General features: G+C 34.1%; 1 protein-coding gene across 25 annotated transcripts; it reads right to left on the bottom strand.

Annotated features, from left to right (window-relative positions):
* Positions 1-894: 894 nt before the first annotated feature.
* phf11 (PHD finger protein 11) lies at positions 895-18,444 on the bottom strand. Of its 25 annotated transcripts, none has more exons than XM_087267979.2 (19): positions 18,263-18,444; positions 16,776-16,880; positions 15,836-15,965; positions 15,606-15,739; positions 15,475-15,515; positions 12,758-12,831; positions 11,183-11,211; positions 9,808-9,839; positions 9,511-9,671; positions 9,101-9,123; positions 8,954-9,012; positions 8,734-8,819; positions 6,904-6,932; positions 6,673-6,704; positions 6,493-6,578; positions 4,721-4,805; positions 4,187-4,630; positions 1,372-1,443; positions 895-1,227 (listed from the first exon to the last, which is right to left on the bottom strand). In XM_087267979.2, exons 12-19 carry the CDS (start codon positions 8,785-8,787, stop codon positions 1,151-1,153), a joined length of 879 nt encoding a protein of 292 aa, XP_087124105.1. In that variant the 5' UTR covers positions 8,788-8,819; positions 8,954-9,012; positions 9,101-9,123; positions 9,511-9,671; positions 9,808-9,839; positions 11,183-11,211; positions 12,758-12,831; positions 15,475-15,515; positions 15,606-15,739; positions 15,836-15,965; positions 16,776-16,880; positions 18,263-18,444; the 3' UTR covers positions 895-1,150. The 25 variants fall into 25 exon arrangements, with proteins under 25 accessions (XP_087124105.1, XP_087124111.1, XP_087124103.1 ...); XM_087267985.2 differs by having other exon boundaries at positions 6,535-6,578; XM_087267977.2 differs by having other exon boundaries at positions 9,610-9,671.
* Between the last annotated feature and the right edge of the window lie 677 nt (positions 18,445-19,121).

Raw genomic sequence — 19,121 nt, 5'->3', positions numbered from 1 at the left:
AGTCTTGATTCCTCACGTTTTGAGGACAGTTATCAACATTTCTTAACAATTTCACACTCCTATTTAAGTCACAAAGGACTTGTTTTAAGATGACACTTTTTTCCCACTTTTAAAGTGGAATTTGTTAAAAAATACATATCGTCACCTTAGCATTATAAGGGTCTGACATTTTTGACAAAATTGAGATATTGATATATTCTTATTAAATGACAACTTATTTACATTATGGGATGCTTTTTTATAAGTTGTTTACACTTTAAGACCTTTTATTAAAAAAAAATTACTCACATACTGTTTAGCTCTGCAATACAAAAATTTTAAAGCTTAAAATTTCAAAATCATTCAGAACGCAGATAGAACCTTATAAGCTGACAATATGGCCAATTCAATGTATTAAGTGTATCTCACATGTGGAAATCCACAAGAAATAAACAGATACATTGCAAGCATGGTGTAGAGTGGTACATAGTCTGCCATAATTAAAGAGTTAGCCGTGGCTGTTTTTGAAAGGAGTATATTAGCCCTTTTGGAAATATTGGAAATGCCAACAAAGCATCACAAGACACAAAAGAGGAACTTTTTGTATAATGTTAAATGTTTTAAGTATATGTGTTTGCATAGCAATCTGACACTTTTATTTGTGACCCTGAACCAAAAAACCAATTCAGATTTATACATATTATATTTATAAATCAAAGTTGAGCAAACAATCTTTCCATTTATGTATCGTATGTTGGGATAGGGCGATATTTAGGCAGGAGTCCTACAGAAAAATGATCACTAAATCCTGATGGATCCTTTAGGAATGAGAAGATATTTGGTGTGTGGGATTTGTTTTCTACAGGATTCCAAAAGGATTTTTCTTGTAAGGGAAGACTCAACCGAATCAATAAGTTTCTTACTGTCCGCAATTTTCAGTTTATTTAGAAAATAGAACGGATATCAAAATACAGTGGTACATTTCAGGATATTGTTGTCACTGATCTAAAACTATCGAAAACTTAAACCTAACATTTTTGTAAACATTTCGTGCATCACTCATTTATAAAAGACTGCTTGATCATGTTTTTTGAATTATAAACAGAAAGGAAGTTTTGTTCCTTTTAACAATAATAACTGCATGATAACAACACTATTATACAGTAATATATTAATCAGCCAGTGCAGCTTTGGCATCACACAGTGCTGCTTTTTTCATCTGTAAATCCTGTTCCTGCTTCTCTAAATCTGAAAAAGGAAATAACAAATTCATTCTCACCAACGCTGCAATAATTAGTCGTTCAACACAAGACTACAACAACAAAGAAATTGACCCCAAGTTTTTATAAAATAATGCACTATACCTAGGTGATGTACAATAAAATGCTCTACCTTTTTCTATCTGAGCAATGATAGAAGGCAGTTGTCCAGATCCCTTCAGTGCTTCGAAAGCAAGTTCATAGTCTGTGAATATTTAACAGCCATCAGTCTTTTATAAACAAAAGGCAGCATTTTGTTACTTATATAAAAGGAAAAAAACGTTACAGGTATATTTCACGTTTAATGTAAGCTAAGCTAAATCAGCAGCATTTTTGACAAGGTATGATGTGCACATACAGGGCTCAGCATATATAAGTGCACCCCTCACAAATCTCTCTTTTAAACTCATATTGTTAATAAGAAGCTCTACAATATTATGTTTGTGCATATACATTAGATTAGTCAGTACTGAAGCCAAATCTGGAGCTTATCTAACAAAATAAGTCACGATAACGGTCCAAAAACAAGTACACCCACATTTATATGTTATAGAAAAATATTACATACAAATTTAAAAAGAGGAAAAATCAAGAGAAGCAAAAAAAAAAAAAAAAAATCATGTTAAAATTTTGTAGGTTGTAATATATATATTTATATATTTTGCAATATTTTGCTTGATTTAATTGTATTATTTTTAAATTTCCAAACACGTTCGATGACTAAATATTATTTTAATAATTATGTGTTTAATAAATCTGTTTTGTATAAATGCTCCAAAATGCATTGCCTATAATCACTGAGAAATGAATTAAAATGTTCATTTTCAAAATGGGATTTCCTCAATCATGCTGAGCACTGTACCTACTCTTAACCAGAAGTTAAAAGTAGATCAAATTGTGAAGACAGCCTTAAGAAAGCCTTGGAGATATTGTCTTCTTTTCTAAAATACATTTTAATCTGAATGTTTGAAATAGCTTGAAAAAGTTCTTAAAAGTTTGAAGCATTTTAAAGAATTTGTAGCATGTCTAGCACAACTATCATAGTTGCTTACATTTGAGCAATTTAAGACAGATTTACACAGATACCTAATTAGCAGCTGTTTCTGCCATATTTGTTAAAACATTTGTCAAAACCAGCAGATGAACATTCGATAGTTCTAAATTTGCAGTTGACAGCAGATAATTTTGAAACCAAACATAACCAGAACCAACAGAAAAGACAAACAGCTAACACAACATTTAAAAACCATAGTACTGAGCTAATGCATACAGTTGAAGTCAGAATTATTAGCTCCCTTTGAATTTTTCTTTAAAATATTTTCCAAATTATGTTTAGCAAAGAAATTTTCACAGTGTGATAATATTTTTTTCTTCTGGAAAAGTCTTATTTGCTTTATTTAGGCTAGAATAAAAGCAGTTTTTAATAAAAAAAAATTAAAAAAAAACATTTTAAGGACAAAATCTTTAGCCCCTTTAAGCTATTTTTTCGATAGTCTACAGAACAAACCATCATTATACAATAACTTGCCTAATTACTCTAACCTGCCTAGTTAACCTAATTAACCTAGTTAAGCCTTTAAATGCCACGTTAAGCTGTATAGAAGTGTCCTGCAAAATATCTAGTAAAATATTATTGACTGTCATCATGGCAAAGATAAAATAAATCGGTAATTATAAATAAGTTATTAAAACTATTATGTTTAGAAATGTGTTGAAAAATATTCTCTCCGTTAAACAGAAACTGGGGGAAAAAATAAACAAGGTGGCTAATAATTCAGTGGGCTAATAATTCTGACTTAAACTGTATGTAACAAGTTAAGAATATTTTTGCAAGTTGCTATTATATTTAAATAGTTTTTTACCCCAGTTTGCACATTTAAGAGAATTTTGATTATTTACATTTAGAGTATTAGGGTCTCTGTCATGTTAATGTATAAAACAGAAGTGCTATACACATATTGTTTACTGTATGTAAAGTCAAAACTTTGAAGCTCAGTATCTCAAAATCATTCAGAACGCAGATTGACCTTATCATTCTAAGGTAACGATTTGTTGGTATGTTTTTTATTTCATTGTATGTGCTTAAGTCAAGGGTGTTCAAACTCAGTCCTGCAGGGTCGGTGTCCTGGAGTGTTTAGCTCCAACCCTAATCAAGCACACGTAAACCAGCTAATCAAGCTTTTACTAGATATACTAGAAACTTCCTGGCAGGTGTTTTGAAGCAAGTTAGAGATAAACTCAGCAGGACACCGGATTTTTCAAGACACTTCTAAACAGCTTAAAGTGACATTTAAAGGCTTAACTAGGCTAAGTAGGTTAACTAGGCAGGTTAGGGTAATAAGACAAGTTATTTACATTTACATTTACATTTAGTCATTTAGCTGACGCTTTTATCCAAAGCGACTTACAAATTTATTGTATAACGATGGTTTGTTCTGTAGACTACATCGAAAAAAAAACAGCCTAAAGGGGTTAATGTTGTCCTTAAAATAGTGTTTAAAAATTACAATTTTAAAGTTGAAATAAAACAAATAAGACTTTCTCCAGAAAACAAAATATTTTCAGACATACTGTGTAAATTTCCTTGCTCTGCTAAACATAATTTGGGAAAAATTTAAAAGAGAGAAAAAAAATTCAAAGGGGGGCTAATAATTCTGACTTTAACTGTATATAAAAAAGTTGCTATTATATTTTTATCATGTTGTTTTAAAATTTCAAACATATTTCAAGCATAAACACCAACTCTGCTACAAACCTACAAGCTTTCTTACACTGTTACAGAAATATAAACAAGAACCTTCTTTTTTTGTTGGAATGCAGACAAGTGCTCAGAAGATATTAGATTTGAGGTGCCTTTTGAATATTTAAAATGAGGGACAATGAATGTGTGCTATAGTAAGCATATAGTAATATTCCACTAAACGTGCTTTAATGAAGGCTGTTCTTACCCTGGTAACTGGCTTGCCCCGACTGCACTCTTTGTCCCAGGCTATGCAGCAGAGACATGAGCTCTGAGAAGATTCCTTCACTCCACCCGGCCTGATTGCATCTCGTCCAGAATTTGGCAGCTCGGGTCTGGCAGTTCGGCACAGTGCTTTGTGAATCACTAGTGCTTACTTCTGCTGGAGGATCTGACAGCTGCTCTTTTTTGATGGCAGATTGTGCTAGTGTGCATACTGCAGATATTCTTAAGCCTGCTGTGGGGCTTGGATGCTGTGGTGACACTGATGGACCATCGCTCACACGCTTCTGGTTTGGCGCAGGTACTTGTGGTGTGACAGTTTGAGCTGGAGAGGTTCTATCTGTGGGTGTTATTTTCTCCTGTTTAGGGACAGTGACGAACTCATGTGCTGGACTAGGATTTCTCGAAGAACAAGATTCTAGACTGATCTCTGAAAATGAGAGGAAAAGTATGTATGAAATAGTTAATTGCACATAGATTCACAACTCACTGAAATGACACTGAAGAGATGTGAATGCACCTGATTCCAATGAGGGTCCCGAATCTAAAATAACAATACATGGCACAGGGTCCGTTTCATATGTTAACACACTCTGAGACTCTTCCTGAGAGAAAGAGAGAGAGAAAGATCGCTGTAATCAATCACACTGCTAATGCACAAACTAATTCAGGCTACTTAAAGAGATAATTCACCCAAAATGAAAATCACAATCGAGGCCATCCAATATATAGATGAAAAATGTCATTTAAAGTTAAAGTCAGATTGATTAGCCCTCCTATGACTTTTTCAAATATTTCACAAATGATGTTTAACAAAGCAAATTTTTCACAGTATAATATTTTTTTCTTCTGGAGAAAGTCTTATTTGTTTTATTTTGGCGAGAATGAAAGCAGTTTTTAATTTTTAAAAATGTTTTTAAGGCTCTAAATTATTGTCATATATTTGTTTGGCAATAATGCATAAACTAATCAAATAAATTAATATTCTGGAATAAAAAATTATTATTACAGATATTAAGCAGCATAAAATGTTTTGAACATTTATGATGAATAAAATCATTTCTTGGACACCAAATAAGCTAAGCAGAATGATTTCTGAATGCTGATGTCTGCAATCCAATAATATAAATAAGTTTTATGTTTTGCTATTTTGAAACAAACATTCTGCTTTTTCCACAAAATTTAAATAATAAAAGATGATGTTACACTTTTTTAATGGAATAAGACAGATTATTGTATCTACCACAGTTCTGCCAATTATGTTTCTCTTTCTTTACAACCACAGCGCAACAAAATATGACAAAATATAAAACAAGTTTCTGGAAGTTCTGTTTTAACGGCATATAAACTTGTACACAACAGTCAAAACAATAATCAAAAAAGCCTGATTATTTAGTTACAGTAATGTTAGTGCTCCAGTGTCCTGCCCATGGTACACTAAGTGCTCAGTTACAGGAACACTAAAAAAGTTAATACAATTACTTAATGATTAAATAAAATAATGATTTAATTAAAATAAATAAACCTGAATTTCCCAACACAATAGTATTATTTTCACTATATTGTTTATTTTGATAAAATAAATGCAGCAATGGTGAGGATGAAAAAAAACCTTAAAAAACTTTAAATTACTTTGAGAAATAAATTTAACTGAAAGAAAAATATCATCTTAATCTACTTTTGTGGTTATTTCAGTTTTTTCCTTTATTAGGAAAAGAAGGTTTTTTAGACGGCAAGAGGAGCTGGATAAAGAGGGAAAATGGTATCATGAAAGGTCTACGAGTCAAGACTTGAACTTGGGATGCCTAAAGCACAATGGCACAAAATTTTTACATCAACTTGGGTGATCATTTTGCATGAGAGGACTGGTCAGCTAGTTACTTTGGGATCAATGTTAATTGCTGGCTTGACACTTTAGGTAACGCTTTATTTTGATGGTCCATTTGAGTATTAGTAGACTGTCTGTTTAATATCTGCTGATACTGCTCCTTCAACAGACATTTAACTGACTAGAAGAAACTTTGCAAGTACATGTCAACTTACACCAACCCTAACCCCAACCTAACAGTCTACTTATAATCTAATGAGAATCAGTTGGCATGTAGACACAATGTAACTAAATTTCAACAAATAAACCATCAAAATAAAGTGTGACCACACTTCATTTTAAACTGTGCAAGCAGCAACCAATGACTTTGTCCCAAAGTAAGTTTATGTAACTGACATAAAACACTAATAAATTTATCTGCAAAAAACATTAAGGCCCGGGTATATTTCAAACTTTATACTTACAATGTGACGTAAGTGTGTTTTGTTCAGCACAGATAGACTCACTGATTCAATGTCAGTTTCATCATCCTCATCATCAGCAGCAGCACCTGAAAATAATGGCATCATTCCTTTACAGTAAAGAATCAAAACTCATAGTTAATACTTTGTGTCTTTGTTTTCAAATTTGTCAACACATTTTACCTGTGGTTGATAGGTTGAGCTTTTCACAGGACCTGCAAAGAACATGATGCTCTCAGTAAAGTTTGTCAATTTAATTCCATATATAACTTACTAATTTAATTGTTTTGCCAAAATATCATGATAAACTGTAGTAAAAGTGTTTCTACTGCTTTCAAAATGTGTCATTGCAGGGCAAGACTACTCTGGTTTTAGGTTATTGATTTATTGTAATACAGATAATCTTAAACATACCTCGTATTTTCAGGCAGAGGAGTGGAATGCTATTAAAAGTGAAGAGAAAAACATGTTAATGATGCAGTGTTACTGATACTGGAGCTGCTGAATGTTCTAAAGATAAAGATCCTATGTATACTGTGTGGTTTAATACAAACTTTTTTTTCAAATACTATCTTTCAATGAATAATTAATACAAACAAAGAGTTTTGCAATAAAAATGTTGGTGTATATTCATCATCTATATGTTTTTCTAAACCTGTATTTCTTCTATACTTGTTCCTAATAAATGGGCTATTTGTAAGTATTGTCATGTAGGCCTATTTCAGTTTTTTTACAATTGCTAAGACACTAAACCCAAATCTCACGCCCCGTTTACAAGTTTATAGGTTTTGCTATGGTTACGCCATTCATCCACACTATGCCGAATTTTTCGAGCCCCAAAAATGGAGCATTTTGAAAACGCTGGAGAGGTCCTTTTCATTCTAAAACACTGCTGCTCCGTCTCAGTGTGGATGGGGGAAAACAGAGACATGGGGGAAAACGAAGACGGGGCGGCAGACATTTGCTTCTCTGATTAGGGCTTTTTCCTCAGTTTTAAGTAGCATACACACACAGTTCAGTCCTGCATCCTCTCCTTGTAAGTTTAGACTTCGCAAGTTTGATATGAAGTGTACTTTATAAAGTCATTCACATCAATCTAGCTACGCTGTTTCACTGTCTTAACAATAAAATGAAAACATGATGTGAGGAACTGCCTATTTTCATTTTAATATTAGCAACTTAACAGACATCAAAAATGTTGAGGCGTCGTGCAGCTGCATAATATGACCGTCATCTTCATGCATATTTATAACAAAACAGAGCCTATAACATTACTGCCTCCTTTCATTTTCATTGAAAATACGAAACATACCCTCTCTTTCACTGAATATTAGTTTTAATAATCAATTATGGCCATTTTAAAAGTATAACTTACAATAAGTTGATACAATATAGGACATAAAGGCAAGCAATCAGTCAATTGTGCAGAATCGGTGTCCGCGGTTACATTAATTAAGATATTAACCTAACTTATACTTGCACTCAGCCAAAACACATTACCTGAGAACAAGTAATAGAATCAAAGTCGGGGAATATCTCGTTAGATATAGACAACAAGATTAATTATATATCACGTTTAACAAATATAGTGAGATCTCCAACGGGAGATCCTTGATGAACGGTCCGACGTGCACAGCTCTCATATGGGTACGTGCTCAAAGCATGCTGCAGCGCATGCCAGAGTGTGTGTGTCTGTGTGTGTGTGGTCACGTGATGTGCGTTTTCTCCGTTTTAGTGTAGACGGAGAGTTGTTCAGAAACGCTGGGTGAAACGCTAGTGTGGACACGAATCGTTTTCATTCTAAAACGCTGTTTTAAAACTCAAACGCACTAGTGTAAACGGAGCCCAAATCTCCTAAACCCATTTACCAAATGAGCCTTTCTGCAAGACCTCAGGCAACTTTGAGCAGTTAGACACATTTATATACTCTTTATGCAGAACACAATAAATCACTCACTAAAAACACAATTTTACATTGTTATGCTCTTAATGTCATGTTTGTGGTCAGTCTCTTGTATATTATGTGTACAATAGTGCAAATAAGTTGCTGGCTGCAGTTTACTTACTGTAATCACTTATAACAATGATATCTAAATTCTACATATGCCCTTTTAAACTGGGAATGACCAGTGACAGTAAAGTTTAACATTAAATCTATGAAAAAATACGAACTGGGATTCATCATAATGTTGTTTTCACATGAAACACTCTTTATTATTATGCTTTTTATTATTTAAGACTCACGTTGGGTTGGTTAACAGTCATGGACTCCTCTGGAGCTGAAACTTCTGGAGCCATTACAGCATCAGCACTGGTTGGGTTTTCATTATCTAAAATGGAGATTATATATTATTCAAATTTCTTTAATTTAATAACCATATTTTTTATGTAACAAAATAAATATTTATGAATAATTTATATATTCTCATTTTGACCCACAACTAGAAATAAAATAAATAAGCACCTGGGTATTCAAGACGTCTCTTTTTTTTCTTTTTGGTGGGTGTTTTGTGTTCTGGGGAGCTAAAAGAAACCAAATTTAAGCTTATCAAGGTCACGTTATGGCTAATAACTGGACAGTGTTCTTTAATTACAAGTGTTGACTACTCACTGTTCTTGAGAATCACATTCAATCTAAATTAATAAAACAAAAAGACAAGAAAAAAAGCAGAACATTTTTATAAGCTGTACTTTTAAGGCCCACACAAAGGATATTACTAAAAAAATAGAGAACAGCAATAGCACTGAAAAACAACATGATTGGAATTACTTAAATGAACAACTTTTACACTAAAACAGTAACAGCCAATCAGCATGCATTCAGCTTAAATAGCCTGTGCATGACAATCATTCATAATAATGTTACTGTGTATTACTGGGTTATAAATATATATATTAATTGATATTAATCAGTATTATTTTTCAGTTAGCACAATGCAAGTAAATTGTCCATCATTGTCCATTTTTATTCATTTCAAATGAAGTTTAAGGTTATAGAGTAATATTTTGTGAAGTTCTTACACAGGCTGTTTTTTAGATGGTGATGATGACGACTGCACTAAGGAAAATGCCATTAGTTTATGAGAAGGAGATTGTGTGCTAGATTATGTATGCTCTGACCCTGCGCTTGTCTGCTGTCCCACAAGACCTCTGATCAGATGTTAAACCTCCATTTGATGAAGCTAAAAAAAACAAGCAAATTTATTTCTTTTTAGACAGTCTTACGACAACTATAGCTATTATAAGCTCCTGAGGATATACTGAGGTTATGCTTAATTACGGTAAGAAATGAAGTGTTCACAGAGTGTTTTCCTGTACCTTTTGCTGGTGTCTTGACTTCTTCACTGGGCCTACAAACAGACAGAAAACCTTGTTCAAGAAGCTTTCAGACAAGCATCAAAAAATATTAATAAAATCAGGGCTTTCATACTGGAGGACTTTTAATAGTTCCTGGAGCTATTGGTGGAAGTATCCACTTTTGGTGAATTCAAACTGCACTGTGGCATTGTGTTCTTTTCTCAGCCTTGAAGACATGCAGCGCTACCAATTGTCATAGGTAGTTAAGTACTCTTTTCTTCAGATTCAAATGCAAACTCCATATGCAGTATTGTGAAACACAATAAAAACAAACTGTTTTATTCACATTGTCCTGTTTTTGTTGAATGCAGTGTGTGATGTATTATTAGCTGGCTTGCATTACTTCGAAGTTACTAGTGATTGTGCAAATGCAGCCATGAAAATGGTCTTTGGGGAAATTAGTTCTCATGAACTGATGGTGGCTGGTTTCTATGACTGAACTACTTCTAACTGCCCGAATGCAAAAGTTCCTAATGACTGATTGAAGCCTAGGGGTGACTTGATACTGACAAAAAAAAATATATATATAATATATATATATATATATATATATATATATATATATATATATATATATATATATATATATATATATATATATATACATATACATTTTGGGGGGGATTTTTTTACGACCTAATTGCACAAGGAGCATGCCTTGCAACCATGGAGACATTTGGTAGAGACAATTCATAACAATTTCAGGTGCCGCATGCATGATGTCATAGCACCTGCTGCAGCCATGGTACAGCAGCACCATGATTATTTTTATTATGCTGGAATGAAAGTATAGTTCTTGCCTTTTCAGCCTAGAAAATAGCAACTTTTCATTTTTCGTCAATCTTATTACATGATGTAACTACAGAAGTGTCAACCTTTAAATAGGAAAAAAATTAAGATACTTTTTTAAATGTTTGAGTAAGGTGAAAAACTTCCAATCTGATTCAATACTCTTCGCTAAGCCAAGCTAAAAGTGCTCCTGCCAGACTGGAGATTTGCTGAATGGATAAAAAATGGTAAAACTTGGCTGTTTAACTCTAGGGGAGTTGTAACATAAGGCTTTTTAAGAGTAGTGATCTTTTAAAAATATAAAACTCTTGGTTGCAATATTACCTAACTACATATATATATATATATTTCATAATTTAAGGAATATTGTAACAGGTTTCATCATTTTTTGTTTTTGTTTTGGCAAGCTCAAGTCTTTAAAGATAATAGTCTTTATAAGATTTTAACTATCACACACCCCATCACAATCTTAATCACACCATATTTTATAACATATTTCATGCTGCTGTTTTTATGTACATAAACGAGTGAACAAAGACATACACACCTTGTACGTTCAGGGTCAGGAGTTGACTGCTATTAAAAGTGATCACAGAGAAATTACAACAAATTACTAAAAGAGAAGTATCAAACCAGTGTTTCTTAAAAAAATCCTGAGACTTGTATGGCTAAATTTGACTTGGATAATGTCTCTTACATAAATATGTAGTACAAAATCCAACATTATTCAAAAGAATTGACATTCATTTTGGATTATGGGGTCCATATTATTTGTGGTGTGCAGTGATTTACAATAAATGCTTGCATGTGGTGAGCCAAATATATGTTGGCTAAATAATTCATTCATTCATTTTCTTGTCGGCTTAGTCCCATTATTAATTCGGGGTCGCCACAGCAGAATGAACAGAAAACTTATACAGCAAGTTTTTTTACGCAGCAGATGCCCTTCCAGCCGCAACACATCTCTGGGAAACATCCACACACACACTACTGACAATTTAGCTTACCCAATTCACCTGTACTGCATGTTTTTGGACTGTGGGGGAAAACCGGAGCACCTGGAGGAAACCCACGCGAAGGCAGGGAGAACATGCAAACTCTACACAGAAACGCCAACTCAGCCGAGGTTCGAACCGGCGACCTTCTTGCTGTGAGGCGACAGCACTACCTACTGCGCCACTGCCTCGCCCCTGGCTAAATAATATATTACCAAAATATATTGGTAAAATGTAGGGCTGCACAATATTGGATAAGTTGTACATTGCTATATTTTATTTTTTCTGCAATATATATTGCGATATAGCACATCTATACAATTCCACCAAATGTTTTAAAAGCACTACTTGGAAAGAATTTAAAGTCACACTTTATTTTGAAGCTCACTTCCTCTATTGGCCATGTGTAAACTATGACTTTTGCTTCAATAAACTTATAATTTGTTGCTCATTAATAGATATTCAGGTAGATATTGATGTACAAATAATTCAACACAATTATTCTTTATTAAGCTTACAGTTGCTAAAATGTCTTGTGCTTGTATACTTAAACCTCTCTCAGGCTTTACAAACAAGCAAATGATACAATTTTCACTCCATTATGGTTAAACTCTGCAATAATTCCACAAATCTCATGTTCTGAACTGCAACTCTTGCTCAAATATAATCTCAACCCAACATTGCATATCTATGCGATATGACAATTGCGGATGCACACGTTGTGATTTTGATACTAAAATGATATTTTGTGCAGCCCTAGTACAGTGTAAATAAAAAAAAGTTGACTTAACATAAAATTAAGGCAACAAACTTCAGGACATTTTTGAGTTGTCTCAACTTTCAGCCAAATTAATTCACTTGACTCGATTTATGTTGAGTAAACTCAAAAATAAGCTTGTTGCCTTAAAATTTTAAGTACAGCGTCACCCAGAATTCCTTTAAAAACATATCTTTGCTTAAAACAAACCATTTCAAAATGAAGACATTTTGCAAAAGACAATGGTATCAATTGTAACAATTTTTACAAATCGTTTTCTTTTACAAATGCGCTCTTCACATGTAATGACATTTACTAACATGATGCACACAGACAGATTAAACATTCAGATTATAAAATGCAAACTTACATTGTGCTGTTCTGCAGGTACATGTTTCTCCACTGAAGCCAACACAAGGTCAACATCGTTATCAATTTCGTCATCTATGATATAGGCATATGATAATAGTTCAATCTTATCACATTTATTAGTTTTGTTTAGCATTTATATAATATCTGTCATCACAATGACAAAAAAGGTAATGGTTTTCATGTTGATAAATAATCAGATATAATGTAACTGTGAGTAAAACCCCATAAATGAATAAATTAATGTCATGTCTACATTTTAACATAGTCAAAACATCAATACTCCACTTTTCACTCTACTGAACTTGCTGAATCTGATAAATATCAACTAAAAATGACATTGAGGACTAAATGAAGTGGCTTACAGATTTGCAACTTTGGTAAGTGGGTCATAATTATTACTTGTTGCTATCCTTCAAAACTGTAGGTTTTGTAAGAAAGAAGTTTTTAAAATGTAAAATATTAAAACAGACAACAAAATTAGTTCTTACATATTTACAATTGATCCCAGGAATTAATTTGAAGCCCATTACTCTTCTGCGTGTACATTTCACCTCTTCTTTCTTGTGGAATTACTATGACCTCTTTGCAGATTTGCAACATTGCATTTCTGATATATATTTTTTATTCTTTGCCTAAATAGAACAATAAAGAACTTATGCTTACTGTTTCAACCCACCAGACCTTTATCATTTACTGTAGATGGTCTTGAGATTTCAATCAAAAATAAAGAACTTTTGGGAAATAATTGATCCTCATTTAAAATGTGGCCCCTCTGTTCAGAACACTGTAATTCTGTAATAAAAACACAATTCTTTCAACTTAAGAACTTTTATTGCCTAAATAAATTGCAGTTTTATATATCGAAAATTCCACTTCTATAATCCTGACAGGACAAGTAGAGTTTGAGTTTTGGCAAATTATTGGCTCCCAATTAGATATCGTAGTATCTTTAAAATCCTTACGCTTTGGCCTTGCATAATCTGACACCCCTGTATCTTCTCTCCATTCCTCTTATTCTGGCATTTTGGCAGTTCCTTTAACTCGTCTATGCTCTATTAGTGACTGGGCTTTTCCTACCCTTGCTCTAAAACAGGGGTCACCAACATGGTGCCCGTGGGCACCAGGAAGCCCGCCGGGTTCACATGAGTTGCCCGCGGGCCTGTTCTAAAAATAGCTCACCATAGTACCACATATGAGTAAGCTGCATCTAATATTTTTATAGGTATTCTTTTTAAATCACACTTGCATTTTTGTAAATTTGAAAGTTACTTTAAGTTATATATTTAAAAAAAAAAAACTTTAAAAACAATTTGAGACAAATGAAGTGTTGCATATTGATATTTATCTAACTTGTTAAATCATTGTTGACAACTACTGTGAGAAATAATTTACATGATCAATGTCTTCACATAAATGAATATTATTAATAATAACATATAATTAAAAGTAAATTAAGAAAAATGTGTTATTTAATTACTGGTAGCCCTTCACACTAATCGGTACCTAAGAAGTAGCTCTCAGTTTCCAAAAGGTTGGTGACCCCTGCTCTAAAAGGACTCTCTCCTGTACAATATTCGACATTTAAGGTGTTTAAATCATCCCTGATGTTTTGTCTGATTTTATCTGTTTTTTCCCTGTATGTTTTCAACTGTAAAGCACTCGAGAATTAAGTTTTTGGTCACACTTTATTTTGATGGCCCGTTTGTTAAATTTAGTTACATTGCATCTACATGACAACTAATTCTCTTTAGATTATGAGTAGACTGTTAGGTTGGGGTTAGGGTTAGTGTAAGTTGACATGTACTTTAAAAGTTTCTTCTAGTCAGTTAAATGTCTGTTGTAGGAGCAGTATCAGCAGATATTAAGCAGACAGCCTACTAATACTCAAATACTGTAGACCATCAAAATAAAGTGTTACCAAGCTTTTAAGGCACTACATTATTATTAATATTATTATACAATAATCACAGCACAGAATAAGTATGTGATTTTATTTTTAAACAAATAAGTCTTTATGCTAAACGGCAACATTATTTAACCCATATGCTGACCTTTTTCACAAAAGCTATTTGAAGCGTAAAAGTATACATTAATTTATTTTCCTTCAGCTTGGTCCCTTATTTATCGGGGGTTACACAGTGGAATGAACCAATTATTCCGGTATATGTTTTACACAGCAGATACCCTTCCAACTGTAACCTAGTATTGGGAAACACCCATACACTCTCGCATTCACTCACTCACTCACTCACTCACTCACTCACACACACACACACACACACACACACACACACACACACACACACACACACACACACACACACACACACACACACACTACGGCCAATTTTGTTTACCCAATTCACTTATAGCACATGTCTTTGAACTGTGGGGCAAACCGGAGCACCCAGAGGAAACCCACGACAACACGGGGAGAACATGCAAACTCCACACAGAAATGCCAACTGGCCCAGCCGGGATTTGAATCAGTGACCTAATTGTGAGGCGACAGTGCTAACTACTGAGTCACCGTGCCACCCATAGAAGTATACATTCACTTATACTTAATATTCCTTCTTAGAATATAATATCACTTTTGTGAATAATATTTACATCAAAATATGATGTCTGATCTTTGAATTTGACCCACATACAGTATAAAAACAAAAGCAATATTTGTTTCACCATCACCATAATGAATATGTAAACACTTACTTATTTCTATGGGGTTTGGATCATGGGATTTACAATACACTCTAAAAAACAAACATTTATTAGGTTATTATTTATTAGATCATTAATTCATTTTGGTGAAATCTACAACATGAGAGATTCTTTTGTCTTACCTGTATGTGCCTGTAGAGAAGTCTTCAATTGCTCTGGCATCGGCCTTTATGGCGCAAGGATAATGAAATGATCGTGGACATCGCTTTATTTCACATCCTACTGTAGCACCAGTTTTGTTACAGAAGTAACAACGCTATAAATAAAGACAGCATTAGTATTTTTAATTGACTAATTATGCTAAACAGTGCAAATCAGAGAGTACAAACAGGCCAATTCACACTGCACTCACAGACAACAACTTTGTCAGGCTTTGTTGGGCTAGTGTGATACTACTGCGCCTGTTTCTGTTGAATGTTGAATCAGTGCTCGCCAGATCTTAGATTGACTCAGAAGGGATGTGATTTGTTGACTGTCCATGCCTGTTGGTGACATGTGAATTGGCTTTCAGGCTGTTTCATGATTCTTAGTAGTCAGTAAAATCTTTCAAATGTTTTTTCTCCACGTTTTCTCATGTTAATCTGCCTTAAAATATTGATTGAATTCTACCAACTGTTCATTTACACTTTACAATAATAAATAAGGCTCCATTTATTAAAGACATTGTACACTTAAAAAAGAAAATTAATTAAAAGACATTTAATAATCTTAGTATATTGCTTAGTTAATGTTGAACAATTCAAAAGCCAGCCAGCCAGCCAGGTGAATGGGGTGGTTTGTTTTTCTGAAAATGTGGATCTTTTTGCAGATCCACATATTTTGCTGGAATAGCTAGTCGGGTGGTTATTACTACCACACTTTTTGATGTACCAAAAATATTTCCTAAAGATTTAGAATAAAAAAATGAATAAATACTTATTTTTAAAATACATATTCATTACATCACATCATTAGAAAAAATTCTGGACCTTTGTCAATGAGGGGTGGGTCGTCCGAACCACCCCACAAAAATACAAAACTTTTTTTATATTTGTAAATTAACATAATAACATCACAAACTCTCACTTAAAACGCAAATAAATATTTAACTCAAACTTAACTAATTACAATGTGTACAATTACTTACTTGTATTTCCAAAAAAAAAAAAAAAAAGAAAATATTCAGGCAGTTGTTATTGTAAAATAAACTTCTGCTTCACCTGACCAACCAGAAGGCCTGATGGATGTGTGTTATTCTTATTGTAGCTAACTACTGATGCTTTGTGTTTGGGCAATGTGTTTGTGATACGCACAAGTTTTTGTCCTCTCCGCTGCTCTTTCTTTACATCTTCCAAATCAAAACCAAACAGGTCATCATATGTGGGTGAGTTCTTGCAGTAGATATTTGATGAAAACAACTGAAAACATGAAATGAACATTAGTGAAACACCTGTATTGTAGACGTAACAGTAACAGGGGCTGGACAATGAAACTGAAACACTGGCAAATTTAGTGTTGGAGGTTTTGCGGCTAAATTTGACCAGCCTGGGGCCAATCTTCATTGATCGCACATTTTACTAGTAAGAATAGAGTGTGACGGTTTAATTAGCAGAGTACTAGCACGGTTTTGGTTAACATATTGCAATGCACACAACATAATGTGGGACGTATCAGAGTTCAAAAGAGGACGACCTGTTGGTTTGTGTCTTACTGGCAGATCTGTGACCAAAACAGCAAGTCTTTGTGATGTATCAAGAGCAACCACATCCAAAGTGATGTCATAATCCCACCAAAAAAGATGAACCACATCCAACAGGAGTAACTGTGGACCCAAGAGGAATGTCTAGGTGCAAAACCTAATAGTATCCAAAAAACATAAAATCACAGCTTCCTGTTTTGACCAAAACTGTTTGTCAGGAGCTACACAGGGTCAATATACATGGCCGGCCAGCTATAGCCAAACCTTTAGTCACTTGCTGTGTCAATGCAAAACATCAATTTCAATGGTGCCAGCAGTGAAAATCTTGGGATGTAGACAATGTATTGTTCTCTGATGAGTCCACCTTCACTGTGTTTCCCACATCCAGTAAAGTTACGATGTTGAGAAGCCCCAAAGAAGCGTACCACCCAGACTGTTGCATGCCCAGAGTGGATCAGTGATGGTTAGTAGCCTTCCTTAGGCCCAATACTTGTGCTACATGTGCGTCACTGCCAAGCACCACTGAACTATTCTGGAGGACCATGTGTGCCCAATGATTCAAACTGAAGGTATCCTGAAGGTGGTTCAGTGTATCAGGGTGATAATGCACCAATACACAAGCAAAATTGGAGACAGTGATTTGATGAACATAAAAGTGCAGTTGAATATCTCTCATGGCCTGCATAGTCACAAGATTCAAATATTGTTGAGACACTTTGACGTGTTTTGGAGCAGCAGTTTAGGAAACGCTTTCTTACACCAGCATCATGCAGTGACCTGGCCACTATTCTGTAAGAAGAATGGCTCAAATCCCTCTGGTCAATGGTATTGTGCTCTAAACCAAGCTTTTTCAATTAAACTGTCCAACCCCTGTATATAGGCCTATACATACATTTTCAAAGACAATTTTTGTAGAGATCAATTTTGGCTCGCCAGTTATGAAACGATTTATACACCAGAAAAAAACTCGGCACACATATTCACCATAATCCAAACACAAACAAGAGGTTAAATGAAGCCAAAAAAATTCGGCACTGACGAACGTAACTAAAGCTACAACTGCATATGTCTGTAAAAGTTATGAGTAAAACCCACACTGACCAAACAGTTTTGGTGTGCAGAGATGTCCTCTTTGGATGACAGTGGTCCAGTGGTTTCGGTTTCATCTGATGTTTTGCACAGGGCGCAAATTATTCTGTACGTTGATGGACTTTGACCAGAACCCATGTTGAGCGATGCTCGTTGAGATTCAAAAGTAGCAGCGTCTCATCCTGTTTTCACTGAAACTGCTTCTTACTTTCGATATCAGTAAGTTTCGATTTCCGTAGGCGGATTCAGCAGGCATGGAGCCGCTCTCGTTAACCATTTAAACTCCAGACAGTTCTAGACGATTTGTCAAACCACTTCCTAACCAAACCCCCTCTGATTTGAATTGTAGCCATAAGACGCATGTAAATCATCCTGTAATAGAGTTCTGGTTATTACCTAACATATTTTCAAATAGATATTTGTAAAGCATTGTACTCTAAGTGTTCTCTCAAAAAAAATCAAACCTTCATTAATTTCTTCTGGTAAACACAAAATAATATATTTTGAAGAAAGTAAACACTGGACCTTTTATAGTATCCTAAGCTATTTTCCCCACAGAAGGACCATCAACCGTTCAAAATATCTCCAGAAGAAAGTGTTCTGGGAAAATCTTGATCAAATAAATTGCTCAGTATTGGAAATATTAGAAGCCATTAAACATTTTTTTTTAAATGCACAACGCTAAGTCTACAAGGCCAAATCCAGAATTTCTGCTGTCCCCAACCTATATTGCAGAGAATTTCATTTCCGTCTCCTTGTACATGCACATGCAGCTTTACCAAAGTCAGCATGAGCTGTTGTCTATTATTGAGCTGCCCTTTTATTCTTTCAGCTATTTAAATAGTTTTAGCTCACTTGTTTACTAGTTTTA

Source organism: Danio rerio, chromosome 9 (genome assembly GCF_052040795.2).
Source record: "Danio rerio strain M-AB ecotype USA chromosome 9, GRCz13ab, whole genome shotgun sequence".
Classification (NCBI taxonomy): domain Eukaryota; kingdom Metazoa; phylum Chordata; class Actinopteri; order Cypriniformes; family Danionidae; genus Danio; species Danio rerio.
This window is presented reverse-complemented; position numbering and strand designations above follow the sequence as displayed.